This window comes from Heterodontus francisci, chromosome 23 (assembly GCF_036365525.1).
Source record: "Heterodontus francisci isolate sHetFra1 chromosome 23, sHetFra1.hap1, whole genome shotgun sequence".
Lineage (NCBI taxonomy): Eukaryota > Metazoa > Chordata > Chondrichthyes > Heterodontiformes > Heterodontidae > Heterodontus > Heterodontus francisci.
In genome coordinates, this window is record NC_090393.1 from 19,082,566 (window position 1) to 19,102,391 (window position 19,826).

The following is a 19,826-nucleotide window of genomic DNA, read 5'->3' on the forward strand; positions in this document are numbered from 1 at the left end:
GACAGTTACATGAAAAGGAAGAATGTGCAGGGTTATGGGGAGAAGGCAGGGAAATGGAACTAAGGGATTTTGCTCTTTCAGAGAGCCGGTGTGGACACGATGGGCTGAATGGCCTCGTGCGCTGTAATGATTCTATGATTTTTGTTGCAGTCTTATTCAGTATTAACTGGGGGATTGGTTAGCTCAGTTGGCTAGACGACTATAGTGTGCTATAGAAAGACGCCAACAGCGCGGATCCAATTCCTGTACCAGCTGTGGTAGTTCATGGAGGCCCGCCTCCTCGCCTTGCCCCATGCTTGAGGAGTGGTGACCCTCAAGCTATACATCACCAACTGTCTCTCTCTCATGGGGAAAGATGTCTATGGTCCTTTGGGACTATGGCTAGAACAAGACAAGAATTCAGTATTAGCTATAACCACAATTTGGTGTCGTCTGCAAATGCAGGTTTGAAAAGGATCTGCAGCTCTGAATAAAAGACCTGTATTTAAAATGCTTTACCAAAAGCCTCTATTCAAATACGCTAAGTACTGTTCCAGAGATAATCAGTTGCTTTGCCTTCACTATAAAAAGCCATACTGTAAGTAGCTGGATAGTAAAGAGCTGCTCCCTGTATTATAACCAGTGATTCATATGTGTAACCATGGGATTAACTTTCCAGCACCAATCAAAAACACTTATTATCTCTAGGGCGATCTCTGACAGCTTTTTTCCCCCCAAATTCTTTCACTGAAGATATGCACAGCTCCTCTGTTTCATCACCACAGCAATCGCCCTCCCTTGCAATCGCATAATCTCTGACATGCCATGAGCAATGTGATGACAATGATGTATATGTGCATCTAATTGTGTGTTTTGCCCAGTTTTACCCTTAAGTACTCCTCGATCTTCCTACTCTCCTGCTGTACCAGGCTTAACTCCCTCTTTCACTAATGGGAACAGTTTCTCTCTTATCTGCTCTGTCCAGACCCCTCATGATTTTGAATGCCTTTATCAAATCACCTCTCAGCCTTCTCATGGCATTCATGGCCACCCACTTGACCTTGCCATCTCCTCCAAATCCTACTTCTTTCTATATCTGACCCAGAAAACACTCTCCCCAATTCACGTAGAATTAAAATTTCAAATTCCTAATTGTCTAGCCTTTGGCCCTTCTTTCACCACAGCATTTCTGTAGTTACTGATATGCTTAACCATGCCTTCACCTCCAACTTGGATGCACTAGTCCCCATTAAAACCATCACTCTCCCTCACCCAGCCATTCCCTCTGTATGGCCCTCATCTCCACTCCCTTAAGTCCAAGGGATGCAGACTTGAATGAATATAGTGGACAATTGATTTAGCAATTCACCACCAGATCTGACTGGACCACATAAAGCTCTTTCGGGTCCTGCTCTTGTCTGCGAAAACTCTTTGCTATGTTACCAACAGTTAATTTTGAAAACAAATTTCTCTATATTTTCAACAAACTGTCCGTAAACAGATTGAGATTTAAATTTTTTCCTTTTTTGAAAATTAAAAAAAATTTGAATAAAAGTGTGCCATTTTTTAATGTTGGAGTAAGAGGATTTTGCTGTGGTTGTTTATATGTTTTAACTATCTTTTCAGCTACCAGATTTTCCCCTTTTTGGCTTCCAGTCAGTTTATTTTAATTTCTGATTCAGCTCATTTCTTATTATTTGGTCGTAATCTCATGGGTTTATCACGGACTTGAGCTCCCAATTTCTGTTACGAATAGGTAGTTAATTTTAAAAATAAATCTCTCTATATTTTCAACAGCCTGTTCAAAAGCAGTTTGTGATTTAACTTTTCCCTTTTTTCTTATACTAAAAAAAGGAAAATCCTGATGGCATATTTGTGAACCCTGACTTTTATAGGACCACAACAACACTGTTAAAGTTAAAACAAAGAAAAGGGGTTTATTAACACACACTCTTCAACTCAGATGGGGTTAACTTTGCAACGCACGCTCACAAACCTACAAGGAAAGGTAAAGGCATTAAAATGGCAAGGACATTTATCAAGTAAAAAAAAAAATAGCTTAATCGCAAACTGATGGGGGTTCCAGTTGAAACTAGAGTCAGTTTTTTAACTAGCAAAGTCCAAAGCTGGAATTAACCGACTGGAAATGCAGAGTGGAGTAGGAGTCGTGGGAAATCTCCTCTTAAACTTTCTTTTCATGCACTTTTGGAGATAAGCTGAGGCAGATAAGTTTCTCATTTCACCCTTTTCAACGAGAGAGAAACTGGCAGAGAGTAGAGAGATTTTCTTGCTGCTTTGCAAACTGTGGCTTCTTTCCTTCTTGCAGGCAGGCCCCGGAGATAGTGAGATACAGCTTCAAGGTAGCTTTTTTTTTTGGAAGAGCTGTTCTCTAACTGAAACTGTTTCAAAACCAGACAGGCTAAAAAAGGGTGGCTTCTAGGTCATGTGACTGGACTGCTTCAAGTAGCTGTCCCCACCTCCTGTTGAAGTGATCTCCCTCCTCCATTTTAAAGCAGTTGAACACAGAAGTAAATCACTTAAACATGATGTGTATAACGGCAGCTGACAATAACAAAAGTACAATTTACAATTGGTTCTCATCTGTTCACGACAACCTTTTGGAATGCAAAGGTAACACCAAGCTTTTCTTACTGTAAGCCATTCTTCTTAAACCCCTCTCCCATGTCTGCTCCACCCTTGTCTCCAATGACGAGAGCAAGGAGCTCATGGATTTCTTTGTCATCAAAATTGAAGCCGTCTCATCAGCTGTTTCTGTCACTACCATCCCTTCCTCGAGTCCACTGAGCTATACTTCCTCTAGGTTTTCCCCTGCCTTAGCCCTGATATTGTTTCCTTTTCTAGTTCTCTCCTATCATCCCTCATGCCCTGTCTGAGCTCATCTTGTCCATGCGACCCACTCCTGTTCTCTCGACCCTATTGCCATTAAATTACCGATCACCTAACTTCCCTCGTTAGCTGTCATTGTTAACGATTCTCCTCAGATTCTGCCCCTCTGTCCTTCAATCTGCCATTATCACCCCTCTCCTCAACAAAATCCCTCCGTCCTTGCAAACTACCGCCCCCTCTCCAACCTCCCTTTCCTCTCCAAAGTCCTTGAACGTGTCGCCATTTCCCACATTCGTGCCCATCTTTCCTGTAACTCCATGTTTGAATCCTCCAATCAAGTTTCCCTGCCACAGTACTGAAATGGCTCTTATCAAAGTCACAGTGACGTCCTACGTGACTGTGACAAAGGCATACTATCTCTCCTTGCCCTTCTTGATCTATCGGCACCCTTTGACCCAGATGATCACATCCTCCTCCAACACCTCTACTGTTGTCTAGCTGGGTGGGACTGCACTCGAATGGTTCCATTCTTCTGTCTAATCATAGTCATGGAATTGCCATCAATGGCTTCCATTCCATTCCCATAGGATTCCTCTGGTGTCCTTCAAGGACCTGTCTTTGGCCTCCTTCTATTCTTCATCTACATGCTGTGTCTCAGCACAGCATTAGTTTCCACAGGTATGCTGATGACACCCAGCTCTACCCCACCACCACCCTCTCAACCCCTCCGCCAAGTTATCAGACTGCTTATCATCCGGTACTGGATGAACAGAAATTTCCTCCAATTAAATATTGGGGAGACCAAAGCCATTGTCTTTGGTCCCTGCCACCAATTCCATCTGTCTCCCTGGCAACTGCCTGAGGCTGAGACAGACTGTTTGCAACCTGAGTGTCATATTTGACCCCGAGATAAGCTTTCAACCATGTATCCACAATGTCTCTAAAACTGTCTATTTCCAGTTCTGTAACATTGCTCATCTCCGCCCCTGCCTCAGCTCTTCTGATGAAACCCTCATCCATGCCTTTGTAACCTCCAGACTTGACTATTCTAATGTACTCCTGATCAGCCACCCCTTTGTAAACTTGTTATTCCAAAACTGTACTGCCTGTGTCCCATTTCGCAACAAATGCAATTCACCCATCCCTGTGCTCGCTGACCTACACTGGTTCCTGGTTAAACAATGCCTTGCTTTTAAAATTCTGGTTCTTGTTTTTAAATCCCTCCATGGCCTGGCCCCTCCCTATCTCTGCAGTCTCATCTAGCTCTACAAACTTCAGAGATATCGGCACTCCTCTAGCTCTTTGAGTGTGGTGACAGTCTGGAATGCCCTGCCTGGGAGGATGGTAGAGGCAGGTTGCCTCACATCCTTTAAAAAGCACCTGGATGAGCACTTGGCACGTCATAACGTTCAAGGCTATGGGCCAAGTGCTGGCAAATGGGATTAGGTAGACAGGTCAGGTGTTTTAATGCATCGGTGCAGACTTGATGGGCTGAAGGGCTTCTTCTGCATTGTATTATTCTGTGATTCTGTGATATCTTCCTTAATATCTCCTTATGTGGCTTGATGCCCTTTTATTTTATAATGCCTCTGTGAAGTGCCTTGGGACATTTTATTACATTAAAGGTACTATATAAATACAAGTTGGATTTTTTACACTTCCTGTGTGTCAGTTCATGTGCTGTACCTAATGTATGAACACAGTTACACATGACTGGTTCAGGCCAGTTAAGAACTGTGAAAAATCACAACTGAAGAGCTAACTTGAGGAAAGCAGGTACGTAAACTTCCAATGACGAACTACTTTGGAACATATGACCATAAAACTGTGAAATCTACTTACATTTGCCAGTAAATTTTCAGTTGAGGGAAAAAGCAACAAAATGCATGTAACCCATTTAAAAAAATTAAACAAGAATAAAATATTCATCCATACTCAGAGTTGTCTGCACTGTCTAAAGTTCACTAAAAATGTTTTTGGAAGAGGCTTACTATAGTTTTGGGAGCTTTAGACTACATTTGAAGTATTTGGGCTGGGCTTGAATGATTTGAATGAATGGTTAGGGTTTGCTGACAGTTTTGCCAGAAATGTCTTATTTCATATGTGCTAGAAACTAGGAGCGGCTGTAGGCTATACAGTCCATTGAGCCTTCTGCACTGTTCAATACGATCATTGCTGAACTTCTGCATCAACTCCACTTTCCTGCTGTACCCCCATATTCCTTGACGCCTCCTTTGCTGTAACCATTCTATGACTCTAATTGGCATTCTGGAGTCAAAATGAAAGGGGAGGGCCTTGCCATGATTGACATGGACAGCAGCAGAAGATCTCTTCCTTCGGAGTCTAATGCCTTCCATTGTCCTAGCCATCTTAATCACTTATTTTTAAACGCTGCTCCCTCCCTCACCCCTCCACAGATAGCAAAGCTCAGCATCCCAAAGGTAACTGACATTTTTCTTTTGTATAAAAAATTGGAAAATTATGTACACCATGTACTTTTAGATTTTGAGGTAAACTATGTAAGTAACTGTATACAAGGAGTTGTTTGATCGTGTAATTTGGTTATTTGTTTCAGAAACAATTTCCCCATTGCCTCTGCTCTCCTTCTGTCAGGAATTCTCTTTTAGCTCATTTTTGCCCAGTCCAGGTTTAAAAGTTGAGAGTTCCTGGGTTCTCTGCATTGTTACTAAGATTGATCAGCATTTGGGCACATTTCCATTTTATCTCATTCCCTGTAACATTTACAGGACAAAGGAATTATGCAACCCTGATGCAGCTCAGGAGAAAACTGACTGCAGGGTTTGGAGCCAAATCGAATATCGAGAACAACTCCGGTCAAAGGACCGGCCTGCATAGATCTCGTGCCTGGATGCAAGTGCCAACCATGTAGTCTCGTGCCCAGATTGACTGCTTACAGACTTGTCTGCCATAGGTGATTTGTAGCTCTCATCTGCTTTCAGTGTTTCCCAGCCTGCTGGTCTATGTGCCCCAAATGCATCTCAACATACCCTGCCAGCTTAAGTGGCTCCTGCCCTGACTGCTTCCTGCCTCTTTGCCCATCTCACTCAAGTTCTTCCCATCTACTAAGCAGCAAAGAAAGGAACTGAAATATGGTAGAGAATAGAAGACAAAGGAGGAAAATGGCATTGAGAGGAAAAGTGAGTTAAAGAAGTGCATGAAATGAGAAGTAGGAGGTAGAATATTGGTAGTGTTACAGTCAGGTGAGGAGGGGTTGAAGGACTCCCTGCTTTTCCCTCTCCTTGTTTGACCACAACACGTTTATTTTTTAAGTGGATATACTTGTCAGTTCAGTGCGTGTTTAACTGTTTATGTGCCATGATCATAAAAAGGGCCAATTGGACAGGTTTTCTCAAGTTTAACGAACAAAGAGGTTAACTTCATTGTACTTAAACCAATCTAAGTCAAATAATAAAATATGCTGCAACTTTCACGTACACACTCAAATAGGTTACAGAGTGGGGAAGGAGAGATTGGTCAAATTACAGTCCAGAGAAATAAAAGGGGTATACGGTGGAGTGGAGGTTGGTGACTTGGCTGGCTTCAGGCTGAATTCGGTGGTTGCGCGACTTTCCTTTGGTTCGTCGGCTTCTGGTTTGAAGACGTAGACAGCTGATTCAGTGGTTCACTGGAAGGCAGCAGTACGACTGATTTCCGTCAAGGGGGTCTCTGGCTGTTATTTCGGGAACCTTCTCCCTACTCCCTAGCTGCACCGTTAAGCACATTGAACATCAATCGATGAACAGACTAACACAATCAAACACATCAATTAAACATTGAACACTACAGTCTGCAGCAGGGGATATGCTTTGTTGATCACAGTTATCAGCAGAATTGGAAGCTTGCAAGGTTTGAGTGGTTTGTCTCCGCCAGTTTAATATTAAGGTTTCCAGTCAGTGGATTAAAAAAAAAAATCATTCAACATAGTATATTTTTGTGACAGCAGACAGAGAGGAGGAAAAGTGGAAGAGACCAAAGGAAGGAAAGAGGAAAAGTAATAGTACTTCTGAATTGTTCTTGGGCTGATACTTGGGGTCCAGACGTGTGGCCTGGACTGATTCCACCATCTCCCCCCCACTTCTCTCTTCAGTGGACCCAGCCCCCTCTCTCTCCTCCATGCTCCCTTCAGCATTTCCAGTCCCAATCTCTGCCTCAGTTCTCTGAATTCACTGTCATTCCAATGCAGATACGCCCAGCACTTCTATAGTCCCTTCCACTTCTTCCATACCGCTACTACTTCCACTGATCTGACTTCATCACTGTCTGATCCGAACATAGGAATGAGGAGCAGGAGTAGGCCACTTGGCCCTTCAAGCCTGCTTCGCCATTCAATATGTTCATGGCTGAACTGATTACTCCACATTTCCACTTACCCCTGATAACCTTCCACCCACCTGCTTATCGAGAATCTATCTACTGCCTTAAAAACATTCAAAGATTCTGCTTCCACTGCCTTTCGAGGAAGAGAATTCCGAAGACTCGCGACCCTCAGAGAAAAAATTTCTTCTCATCTCTGTCTTAAATGGGCGACCCCTTTTAAAGAGTGACCCCCTAGTTCTCGATTCTCCCACAAGGGGAAAATTTTTTTCCACATCCACCCTGTCAAGACCCCTCAGGATCTTTTATGTTTCAATCAGGTCACCTCTTCTAAATTCCAGCGAGTACAAACCTAACCTGTCCTCATAAGACAGCCCCACCCATTCCAGGTATCAGTCTAGTAAACCGTCTCTATGCTGCCTCCAACACATTTACATCCTTCTTTAAATAAGGAGACCAATACTGTACACAGTACTCTAGATGTAGTCTCACCAATGCCCTGTATAGTTGAAGCATAGTCTCCCTACTTTTGTATTCAATTCCCCCTTGAGATAAAAAAATAACATTCTATTAGCTTTACTAATTATGTGCTTTACCTGAATACTAACCTTTTGCAATTCATGCAGTAGGACACTCAGGTCCCGCTGAATCTCAGAGCTCTGCAATTTCTCATCATTTAGATAATATACTTTTTTTTTATTCTTCCTGCCAAAGTGGACAATTTCCCACTTTCCCACGTTATACTCCATTTGCCATGTCTTTGCCCACTAACTTCACCTATCTATATCCCTTTGTAGCCTCCTTATGTCCTCTTCACATTACTTTCCTACCTATCTTTGTGTCATCAGCAAATTTAGCAACCATACTTTCAATTCCTTCATCTAAGTCATTTATATAAATTGAAAAAAGTTGAGGCCCCAGCACAGATCCCTGTGGCACACCATTCGTTACAGCTTGCCAACCAGAAAGTGACCCAATTATGCCTACTCTGTTTCCTGTTAGCTAGCCAATCTTCTATCCATGCCAATATGTTACCCCCTACACCATGAGATTTTATTTTCTGCAACAACCTTTGATGTGGCACCTTATCAAATGCCTTCTGGAAATCTAAGTATAATCCACAGTACATGTAACTCCCTCAAAGAACTCTAATAAATTGGTTAAACATGATTTCCCTTTCACAAAACCCATGTTGACTCTGCCTGATTACCTTGAATTTTTCGAAATGCCCTGCTATAACATCTTTTAATAGTTTTTAATATTTTCCCTAAAACAGATGTTAAGCTAACCAGCCCGTAGTTTCCAGCTTTCTGTCCCTCCCTTTTTGAAAAAGGAGTTATATTTGCTATTTTCCAATCTAACGGAACCTTCCCTGAATCTAGGGAATTTTGGAAAATTAAAACCAACGCATCAACTATCTCACTCGCCACTTCTTTTAATACCCTAGGATGAAGTCCATCAGGACCCGGGCACTTTTCAGCCCGCAGCTTCAACAATTTGTTCAGTACCACTTCCCTGGTGATTGTAATTTTCTTGAGTTCCTCTCTCCCTTCCATTTCCTGACTTACAGCTAATATTGGGGTGTTACTTGTATCCTCAATAGTGAAGACCGATGCAAAATATCTGTTCAATTCATCTGCCGTCTCTTTATTATCCATTATTTATTCCCCAGGCTCACTTTTTATACGACCAATGCTCACTTTGTTAACTCTCTTCATTTTTAAATATCTATAGAAACTCTTACTATCTGTCTTTATATTTCTAGATAGCTTTCTCTTGTACTCTAATTTTACCTTCCTTATCAATCTTTTAGTCATTCTTTGCTGTTTTTTTAATATTCTGTCCAATCTTCTGACCTGCCTTCCATCTTTGCGCAATTATAGGCTTTTTCTTTAAGTTTCATACTATCTTTAACTGTTTTAGTAAACCACGGATGGCAGCTTCCACCCTTGGAATTTTTCTTTCTCGTTGAAATGTATCTATTGTGTATTCTGAAATATCCCCTTAAATTTCTGCCACTGCGTCTCTATTGACCTATCCCTTAACCTGATTCGCCAGTTCACTTTTGCTAGCTCTGCTTTCATGCCCTCATAATTTCCCTTATTTAACTTTAAAATACTAGTCTTGGGGCCCACTCTTCTCTCCCTCAAACTGAATGTAAAATTCAATCATATTATGATCGCTGCTACCTAGGAGTGCCTTAACTATGAGGTCATTAATTAATCCTATCTCATGGCACAATACCAGGTCTAGTATAGCCTGCTCTCTGGTTAGCTCCAGAGCGTATTATTCCAAGAAATTATCTGGAAAACGTTCTATGTACTCCTCATCTAGGCTACCTCTGCCCATCTGATTTTTCCAATCTATATGTAGGTTAAAATGCCCCACAATTATCGCTGTACCTTTCTGACAAGCTGCCATTATTTCTTCCTTTATACCCTGTCCTACAGTGTGGTTAATGCTAGGTGGCCTTTACACCGCTCCCACAAGTGACTTCTTGCCTTTAGGATTTTTCATCTCTACCCTAACTACTTCCACATCCTGGTTTCCTGAACTTGGGTCATCCCTCTCTATTGCACTAATACCATTGTTAATTAACAGAGCTACCCCTCCACCTTTTCATAGCTTCCTGTCCTTTCTAAATGCCATGCACCCTTCAATAAGTTGAGGGGTGATAGATATAGGACAGATGTCAGAGGTAGTTTCTTTACTCAGAGAGTAGTAGGGGCATGGAACGCCCTGCCTGCAACAGTAGTAGACTCGCCAACTTTAAGGGCATTTAAGTGGTCATTGGATAGACATATGGATGAAAATGGAATCGTGTAGGTCAGATGGTTTCACAGGTCGGCGCAACATCGAGGGCCGAAGGGCCTGTACTGCGCTGTAATGTTCTAATTCTAATATTCAGGTCCCAATCTATGTCGTCCTGCAGCCATGTCTCTAATGGCTATCCGATTGTACTTATTTATTTCTATTTGCGCTCTCAGTTCATCTGTTCTGTTTCGAATGCTACGTGCATTCAGATGCAGAATCTTTAGTTGTGTCCTTTTATTATTTTTGTAACCTCTCGCCTTATCTGTTGATTCACTCTTAGATTCTTCAATTATTTATTATATTTTTTTAACATATTTTGTTAAGCTTACCACTTTACTATTTTAATCTTGGGATTAGAATGGACCGTAATCACTTACCAGTTACTCACCAAACAGGTCGCTTCTTCTCTGCTTTTGCTGTTGATTGTGACGTCACTCTGATGTCACTTTTCGATTATTCCCCCCCCCCCCTCCCCCCCGGTTCCGCTCCTGCCGTGCTCCCACATCCTCAATATCCCCATAATTCTTCCAGATCCTCAACTTTCTGAATGTTCCCAGTTTCCAGACTCCTCCTTTAGTGCTCCTACTCCCTCAAATACTCCCAGGCACCAGAACCCTCAGCCTATCCCATGAGCCCAGGCTGTCGTAATTTAGTCATCCACTCTTTGCTTTTACATGCTGCTGCAGCTGAGATTTTAGACAGCTGTTGTGCCAGGTGTTCCCAAACTCTGGCACTCCCTGCCCAATAGTTCTTGATTACTCCGAGATCCAGACACCTAAGATGTAATACCCTCCCTCCAACACTACAAACTCAAGCCCGATCCATTGCATTCATGCAGCTTATCCCCCACCCCCCACCCCCCCACCATCTGTCTCAGTGTTCCAAGTTGCAGCACCTCTCTGGCAGCCTCTTCCTGTGTATAACATGATCAATGTTGCATACCAATTTATTAGACACTGGGGGTTAAAGGTAAAAAATGCAGATTGAGTACATTGATAAAGAAAATTGAAGGCACAAGACAGGACACTGAGGGGAGGAGAGTTTTAAGATTAAAATAGAAACTAGGATAAAGAGTTGTACAGAATATCAATATTGCATGGAGAAAAATGTGTACTGACCATTAAGAGGAAGGAAAGGGCAAGAAAAGAGACAGAGGGGGTGGACAACCTTGTAACACAAAAAATAAGAAAATGGGGGAAACAGTTACAGCTCTGATCATTTTTCACCATAAGCAATGCCATAGGTGATCGATTTATAATACATTGTGAGCTATATACTTTGGCACACCTGTCATTTTTAAATACTGACTCATGAACAATGTAACTGAAATATGTGTAAATTATAGACTAAAGCTGATCTGGGAAAATCTTTCCAGCCTCTGTGACCTAGGGTTAAATCCTCTGTTGATGCTGTATTTTCCCTTAACAGGAATCTTCCATATTAGATGAGTACGCAATTAACTGGACTCAGAAGCTGGGAGCTGGGATCAGCGGGCCTGTACGGTAAGGGAAACAAATGCAGATACAATTTTTCATTGTTCACGTCTTTTGGGGATTGCAGACTGGATCAGAGTTCACCTGACATTATAGCAGTTTCTTTAGAATTTCAGTAAAGCATAATATCTGAAGTTTGTACCCAGCACACTGTAGACATTTTGTAATAGGATTTTGATAAGATAATGAACACTATGAGACATTTTCATAGTTGCCCCTTGACTGTGGAAGGCACCCTGAGGTGTTGTGTATTAATCTTGTCTTGCTGATGGTGCGTGTCTGTCACTGGTGGTGCTTGTGTGACTAGTTTGAGATGCAACTATTTGCATTTAATTAACACCTTTCATATAACAACTGGACAATTGAATGAGCAAGAGGTTTGTCAAATCTTTTGAAACATATGGGGTAGAAGTCCACTGAGAATATTGAATATGGTGTTTGCCAGATCACTGAAATTCTTCAAGCTTCATTTAAAATGCAGTCTGGTAGCACTAATTTATTAGTCTGGGTTCCTTCCTTTCATTACTTGAGCTATTTCTAATGTATAATATGTGAGGATCTTGATTCTCTTTTGTGCCAACCGCAGCTGTTCATGCAATCCATGCTATTAGTACTCGCACAGAGGATTAAGAACCATTGTGCCATTACTGCAGCTTTATGAAGAAATACTCAGTTGATTTCAATGAAATTTGCATCCAACATATATTTGAGGGATTTCTATCGTACTCTAGAAAAACTGAATAAGTGCTAACCCAGCTAAACTCACAGGGAATATTGCAATGCAGTTCAGTTTTAGATCAGGTAGGGGACTTTCCTCTGTTTTCCCCCTCCCCCCTCCCCCTCCCCCCCTCCCCCTCCCCCTCCAGCTACCCTGTTCCATAGTAATATTTCTGTGTGTTGAGATTTGCACAGATATGCATTCACTGGATGAGATCCTGGGACTGACTTCAGTACTTTATTTACCTTCTCTGTCCTAATATTTTGAAATCTCAGATATTAAATAGACTACACTATATATCTCTAGACTACAAGGATGCTTTGTTAGCAGTAATGAGAATATTTGTTTCACACTCTGCTGGATGCAGAATGACGCTCAGTCCTCTTTGACTCCCTAATCAACAACCAACCAGATGTGATTACTGAGGCCATTTCTAGTGCTGCAGCTGCAATTTATTTAAGATGCAATTAGCTAACTCAACACAACCTGAGAATTAAACCTGCGATCTTCTGGTCTATGTGGTTCTCTACTACATTGGGTATTTCCTTCACTCACTAAGCTGTCAGAGAGCTGAAGTCATGATTGAAAATTTTGCAGTGATGTGGGCAACTAACATGCCTGATTAGAGGAAATTACTGCTGTTTTTGGTGATCCAGGTATTTGGATTACTTTTGTAGCTTCCTATTTCTCAGTGAAAGTGATTTCACTTCTGTAGATGCCTAGGTAAGTTTGCAGCATGCCTAGGGATTGAGTAGTGTCAACCACTGTATTTGTCCCAATCTTTGGAAGGTGGCAGAATAACACTACACTAGTCTGACTTGGGCTTTAGTGCCTTTTTCCCATTATCTATGGAAGTCTCTCTCTCTTCCTTCCCGCCCCCCCGCAAAAGGCTTCAGTTTTTTTGTAAAAGACTCTCATTTATATAGTGCCTTTCATGGTTCGGGACATCCCAAGTCAATGAAGCACTCTTTGAAATGTAGTCAGTGTTGTAGGAAATGCGGTAGCCAATTTGCACACAGCAAGCTCCCACAAACAGCAATGTGATGATGACCAGATAATCTGTTTATTTTGTGATGTTGATTGAAGGATAAATATTGGCCAGGATATCGGAGGGTAACTCTCCTGCTCCTCTTCAAATTAGTGTCATGGAATCTTTATGTCCACCTGAGAAGGCAGACCTCAGTTTAACATTTCATCTGAACGATGGCACCTTCGCTCATTCCCTCAGTCAGTACTTTACTGGAGTGTTGGTCCTAATTTTTGTGCTCAAGTCCTGGAGAGAGCCTCCGACTCAGAGGCGAGTACACCACCAACTGATCCACAGCTGATGCAATTTAAATGACTGATTTGACAAATACTTCAAAAAGCAACTTGGATCAAGTGAATTTATATAACTGTTCAGTTCAGAAAAGGCCAAGTATTTGATTGAATCACTTGAATTCTTATCTACTATGACCAAATTAAAAATACTAATATCTTGCTAAATCTTAGATTAAAAGCTCATTTTTGTTGCAAGTGCTATGTTTAATCATTTCCTGTTTTATTGAGAGTTGGGTAGAATGCATTGTACAATCCTGTTGGTCTACTCTACAGTTACTGTGGCTGGTTAGACAACTTGAGTCCTAAATTTCCTTTTGCAGCTTTCAAAACATTGTGGGGATTCTGTAGTGAAATATTTACAAAGCTGATCAGGTCTCCAGTCACTTAGTGCATGGGGACTCACTGGTGTAACCTCGTGCCTTGCCTCACCTTGGGTTCACGAGCTTTCATTTCCATTCTTAATCAATGAGGTCTGCATTAATGCTAAGTACAAGTTAGGCACTTGGTACATGTTATGAAAATGCCAAAAGGGAAATATTAATTTCATCGATTGGAACTTTGCCTGAGACTTTTACTGGAAATTGTTACAAATAACTTTTTAAAAAGAAAAGCTAGCAGCCAAGATGGCCACAGAAATTTGCACATGAATCAACAACAGAGCAGACAGGAGACAAACATGATTGACTCACCTAGCCAAAATAATGGGGTGCTCTCTGATTTAATTACCTGAGATGGCCTTATCAATGTGGCTATCGAGCTATCAACACCCATTGACTCTAAAAGAGCCAACACCCCCACCAAGTGTGACTGGAGAGCTTGAGAGGAGAGCTGTGAATCTGAGAACTTTCCAGAAGAACCTCATTAAAACACAGAGGTAGTCATGTCATGTGACTGCTTGTGTAACTCTGGGATATTGAGTTGTGACTCACAGCAAACTGTAACTGTAAGCCATCAAGAGAGCATCCTCCTCCCTCTGCAGTAAAGATCCAGAAAAGCCTCAGCTGCAGCTGTAAAGCCAAGTCTACAGCCCACCACAACCAACAACTTCGATACAAGGGTCAAAACCCCCTCTTCTGCCTTCTGGAGCCTGAGAAGCAAGCCGGAACCGTGCACATGGCCCAGTGAGGGTGTCAGAACTACAGTTTCAACTAAGAGCTCTGGGACTGCTGAACTGTATTTAAATTCCATTTCTTTCAGGCTCTACACCAACCACCCAATTCTGTTTCCCTCTGTGAACTATTTGTGTGAATGTGAGTCTGGATGCACAGCGTATTTTAGTAATTTTAACCAGTTTAGAGTGTTGAGGATAATAAACTTACATCTTTCTTGTTTAAACTCAAGAAAACCTGTCCGGTTCTTTTGCAATTATATTAGAGGAACAGGAGCTTCTGCTCAGCTGAGGTGGTAAGTTCAATCACTGTTTAAAAAAGAGGATAAACCTTGTTGCGGTCAAACCAGAGAAGGGGGCGAAAGGGGAGCCTGTGACCCCTTCCTCACCTGATCATAACAGTACCTCTTTCACAAGTGAGTCAAAAAAATCAAGGATAAGTCATCCATGGTAGACTTTCATTTTTCCCCCAGACCCAGTTTTATTCCCTTTGCTCTTGAAAGTGCTCTTGGGACTGGAACTGAAGAAAAAACCAATGCCCAAGTAAGTGCCTATCTTTCACGTGTTAGCCTAGATAGTGATTGTTGGAAGGCTGTTTGATTATGGGTGTGGTGACATGGCACATTACAACTGAGTCTGTTCTGCTCTTTCCAACTCCCAGGTGTGCATACATCCCAGAAGGAGACCTTGGCTAGTAATAAGGAGTAGATACAGTGACTGACTTTCCCCAGTCTTCCTTAGTTGAGGTGTGCTGAGTCCAATTTGTTTAGAGATACAGCACTGAAACAGGCCCTTCGGCCCACCGAGTCTGTGCCAACCATCAACCACCCATTTATACTAATCCTACACTAATCCCATATTCCTACCACATCCCCACCTGTCCCTATATTTCCCTACCACCTACCTTTACTAGGGGCAATTTATAAGGGCCAATTAACCTATCAACCTGCAAGTCTTTGGCATGTGGGAGGAAACCGGAGCACCCGGAGGAAACCCACGCAGACACAGGGAGAACTTGCAAACTCCACACAGGCAGTACCCAGAATTGAACCCGGGTCGCTGGAGCTGTGAGGCTGCGGTGCTAACCACTGCGCCACTGTGCCGCCCCAAATGTAGCCACCTTGGCAGAAATCGGTTAACTGGAAGTTCAGTCTGGACCCTTCCTCATCTGGGGCTTAAAGCTTTGGGTAATCTTACAGATTTAACCAATGTAGCTGCATCTGCGAGTCTTTCAAGGTTGTGTTTGCTAAAGCCTAGGAGCAGATTTTTGACCTGGATCTGGCAATATGATAAAGCAGACAAGTTTGTTGTGCTTGATTATCTTGTTGAATCTTGATCTTGCTGAATGACAAAGCAGGCTCAAAGGGCCAAAGGCCTACTCTTGCTCCTGTTTCTTATGTTCTTGTAAAATAAACAGGACATTTGAGATATTCTTCATTCATCCTGTTTCCTGGGGAAAAGCTGCAAAACAAATATTTATTTTGTTATAAATGCTCTAACTGAGCACATACGTGACTCAAGAGATTCACTGAAATGTATCTCACTTAGTAAACTGTACCTTGAAGCTGATTAAAACAACTGTATTTGAACAGTGCCCCACTATAAGCTGTAGTTTTGGAACTTTTTTGTTTGATAGTCAGGGTTGAGTACAAATTTCACCTATGATGCATCATTGACAAGAGGAGGTGATTACCAGATAACTAGTTCAAGTTAGCTCTGGCATATTCCAATAGAATTCCGATAAGGTTGAAAAAAATCAAGAATTAATGGTTGGGTGATTTCAAGATTGCATTTTACAAGTTTGTGGCTTTTAGAAGGAAGAAAAGAACACTCTGTAGAGTTGGCCATTTTTGAGGAAAGATAGAATAAAACAGTACTAGTTTCCAGGGAAGGATGCTGATTCCAGTTCTGATGAAAGGTCACTGACCTGAAACATTAACTCTGCTTCTCTCTCCACAGATGCTGCCAGACCTGCTGAGTATTTCCAGCACTTTGTTTTTATTGCTGATTTCATACCTGAGCCTTGTATTGAAGCTATTCCATTTTTAAACCAGCATTGAAAATTGGGTCTGAGGCAGTTATACCTAGATCATCCACATTACCTGAACCCACTGAATGAATGATGAATTTAATTTGCACTTTACAGAACCACACCCGTTTTAATTATTCACATTGGAGTCGTCGTAGGTAATGTTGACTATTAAGTGATGCTGTGTAAATGAGATGTGACGGAAACCAGGCCTGCCAAGAAGAAACATATTAAATTTTGTCATTTAGGGCACTACTTGAAACTTTTTTATTGGTCATTGCAAAGAACGTGTTTTTAAAAAAAAAAGAAGTGACCAGCTGAAAACGTGGTTACACATTTGCATTCTGAGAAGACAAAGATGCACTGCGAGACCGTTGAAAAGAGAAATCATAGGAGTGCTCGATGATTCAGTTAGCAAAATGGGTTTTGTCAATAGTGGTGATCAACATCCTTTGACTGTGTAGGAGCCAGAACTCCACCCCCCACTGAGTGTGTCTGGAAAGCTTTGAAATCAACAACCCTCCCAGAAGCTGCTGTTTCAAACAGATTGTCACATGACCTACCTACTGGTAAAACTGGGGTTTTTTGACTTGTGTCTCACAGAAAGGGAATAGACTGCAAGTTGAAGACCAAAGGAGAAGACTTTGTGTCTGTCTCTCTCTCTGTCTCTCTCTCTGTCTCTCTCTCTGTCTCTCTCTCTGTCTCTCTCTCTCTGTCTCTCTCTCTGTCTCTCTCTCTGTCTCTCTCTCTCTCTGTCTCTCTCTCTCTCTCTGTCTCTCTCTCTGTCTCTCTCTCTGTCTCTCTCTCTGTCTCTCTCTCTGTCTCTCTCTCTGTCTCTCTCTCTGTCTCTCTCTCTGTCTCTCTCTCTGTCTCTCTCTCTGTCTCTCTCTCTGTCTCTCTCTCTGTCTCTCTCTCTGTCTCTCTCTCTGTCTCTCTCTCTGTCTCTCTCTCTGTCTCTCTCTGTCTCTCTGTCTCTCTCTGTCTCTCTGTCTCTCTCTGTCTCTCTCTGTCTCTCTCTGTCTCTCTCTGTCTCTCTCTGTCTCTCTCTGTCTCTCTCTGTCTCTCTCTGTCTCTCTCTCTGTCTCTCTCTGTCTCTCTCTGTCTCTCTCTGTCTCTCTCTGTCTCTCTCTGTCTCTCTCTGTCTCTCTCTGTCTCTCTCTGTCTCTCTCTGTCTCTCTCTGTCTCTCTCTGTCTCTCTCTGTCTCTCTGTCTCTCTGTCTCTGCTCTCTGTCTCTCTGTCTCTCTCTCTCTCTGTCTCTCTCTCTCTCTGTCTCTCTCTCTCTCTGTCTCTCTCTCTCTCTGTCTCTCTCTCTCTCTGTCTCTCTCTCTCTGTCTCTCTCTCTCTCTCTCTCTCTCTCTCTCTCTCTCTCTGTCTCTCTCAAGTCATTGTCGACAGGAGTAGTGCCGGAGGACTGGAGGATAGCAAATGTTGTCCCCTTGTTCAAGAAGGGGAGTAGAGACAGCCCTGGTAATTATAGACCTGTGAGCCTTACTTCGGTTGTGGGTAAAATGTTGGAAAAGGTTATAAGAGACAGGATTTATAATCATCTTGAAAAGAATAAGTTCATTTGCGATAGTCAGCACGGTTTTGTGAAAGGTAGGTCGTGCCTCACAAACCTTATTGAGTTTTTCGAGAAGGTGACCAAACAGGTGGATGAGGGTAAAGCCGTGGATGTGGTGTATATGGATTTCAGTAAGGCGTTTGATAAGGTTCCCCACGGTAGGCTATTGCAGAAAATACGCAAGTATGGGGTTGAAGGTGATTTAGAGCTTTGGATCAGAAATTGGCTAGCTGAAAGAAGACAGAGGGTGGTGGTTGATGGCAAATGTTCATCCTGGAGTTTAGTTACTAGTGGTGTACCGCAAGGTTCTGTTTTGGGGCCACTGCTGTTTGTCATTTTTATAAACGACCTGGATGAGGGTGTAGAAGGGTGGGTTAGTAAATTTGCGGATGACACGAAGGTCGGTGGAGTTGTGGATAGTGTCGAAGGGTGTTGTAGGGTACAGAGGGACATAGATAGGCTGCAGAGCTGGGCTGAGAGATGGCAAATGGAGTTTAATGCGGAGAAGTGTGAGGTGATTCACTTTGGAAGGAGTAACAGCAATGCAGAGTACTGGGCTAATGGGAAGATTCTTGGTAGTGTAGATGAGCAGAGAGATCTTGGTATCCAGGTACATAAATCCCTGAAAGTTGCTACCCAGGTTAATAGGGCTGTTAAGAAGGCATATGGTGTGTTAGCCTTTATTAGTAGGGGGATCGAGTTTCAGAGCCACGGGGTCATGATGCAGCTGTACAAAACTCTGGTGAGGCCGCACCTGGAGTATTGCGTGCAGTTCTGGTCACCGCATTATAGGAAGGATGTCGAAGCTTTGGAAAGGGGTGCAGAGGAGATTTACTAGGATGTTGCCTGGTATGGAAGGAAGGTCTTACGAGGAAAGGCTGAGGGACTTGGGGTTGTTTTCGTTAGAGAGAAGGAGGAGGAGAGGTGACTTAATAGAGACATACAAGATAATCAGAGGGTTAGATAGGGTGGATAGTGAGAGTCTTTTTCCTCGGATGAGGATGGCAAACACGAGGGGACATAGCTTTAAGTTGAGGGGTGAAAGATATAGGACAGATGTCAGAGGTAGTTTCTTTACGCAGAGAGTAGTAGGGGCGTGGAACGCCCTGCCTGCAACAGTAGTAGACTCGCCAACTTTAAGGGCATTTAAGTGGTCATTGGATAGACATATGGATGTAAATGGAATAGTGTAGGTCAGATGATCGGCGCAACATCGAGGGCCGAAGGGCCTGTACTGCGCTGTAATATTCTAATTCTAATTCTAATTCTGTCTCTGTCTCTCTCTCTGTCTCTCTCTCTGTCTCTCTCTCTGTCTCTCTCTCTGTCTCTCTCTCTGTCTCTCTCTCTGTCTCTCTCTCTGTCTCTCTCTCTGTCTCTCTCTCTGTCTCTCTCTCTGTCTCTCTCTCTGTCTCTCTCTCTCTCTCTGTCTCTGTCTCTCTCTCTGTCTCTCTCTCTGTCTCTCTCTCTCTCTGTCTCTGTCTCTGTCTCTGTCTCTGTCTCTGTCTCTGTCTCTCTCTGTCTCTCTCTCTCTCTGTCTCTCTCTGTCTCTCTCTGTCTCTGTCTCTCTCTCTCTCTGTCTCTCTCTCTCTCTGTCTCTCTCTCTCTCTGTCTCTCTCTCTCA

The 19,826-nt window shown here is 42.6% G+C and overlaps 1 protein-coding gene across 4 annotated transcripts in view; it reads left to right on the forward strand.

Annotated features, from left to right (window-relative positions):
- Positions 1-19,826, forward strand: part of mapkapk5 (MAPK activated protein kinase 5) — a 111,296-nt gene that overhangs the window by 7,765 nt on the left and 83,705 nt on the right. For all 4 annotated transcript variants that reach the window (XR_010977232.1, XM_068054812.1, XM_068054813.1 and 1 more), the window contains exon 2: positions 11,404-11,477. Coding sequence is in view for 3 of the 4 variants with exons in the window: in XM_068054812.1 (XP_067910913.1) it covers positions 11,404-11,477 (74 nt within the window). In the remaining variant the exon portion in view is untranslated. The remainder of the gene's footprint in view (positions 1-11,403; positions 11,478-19,826) is intronic.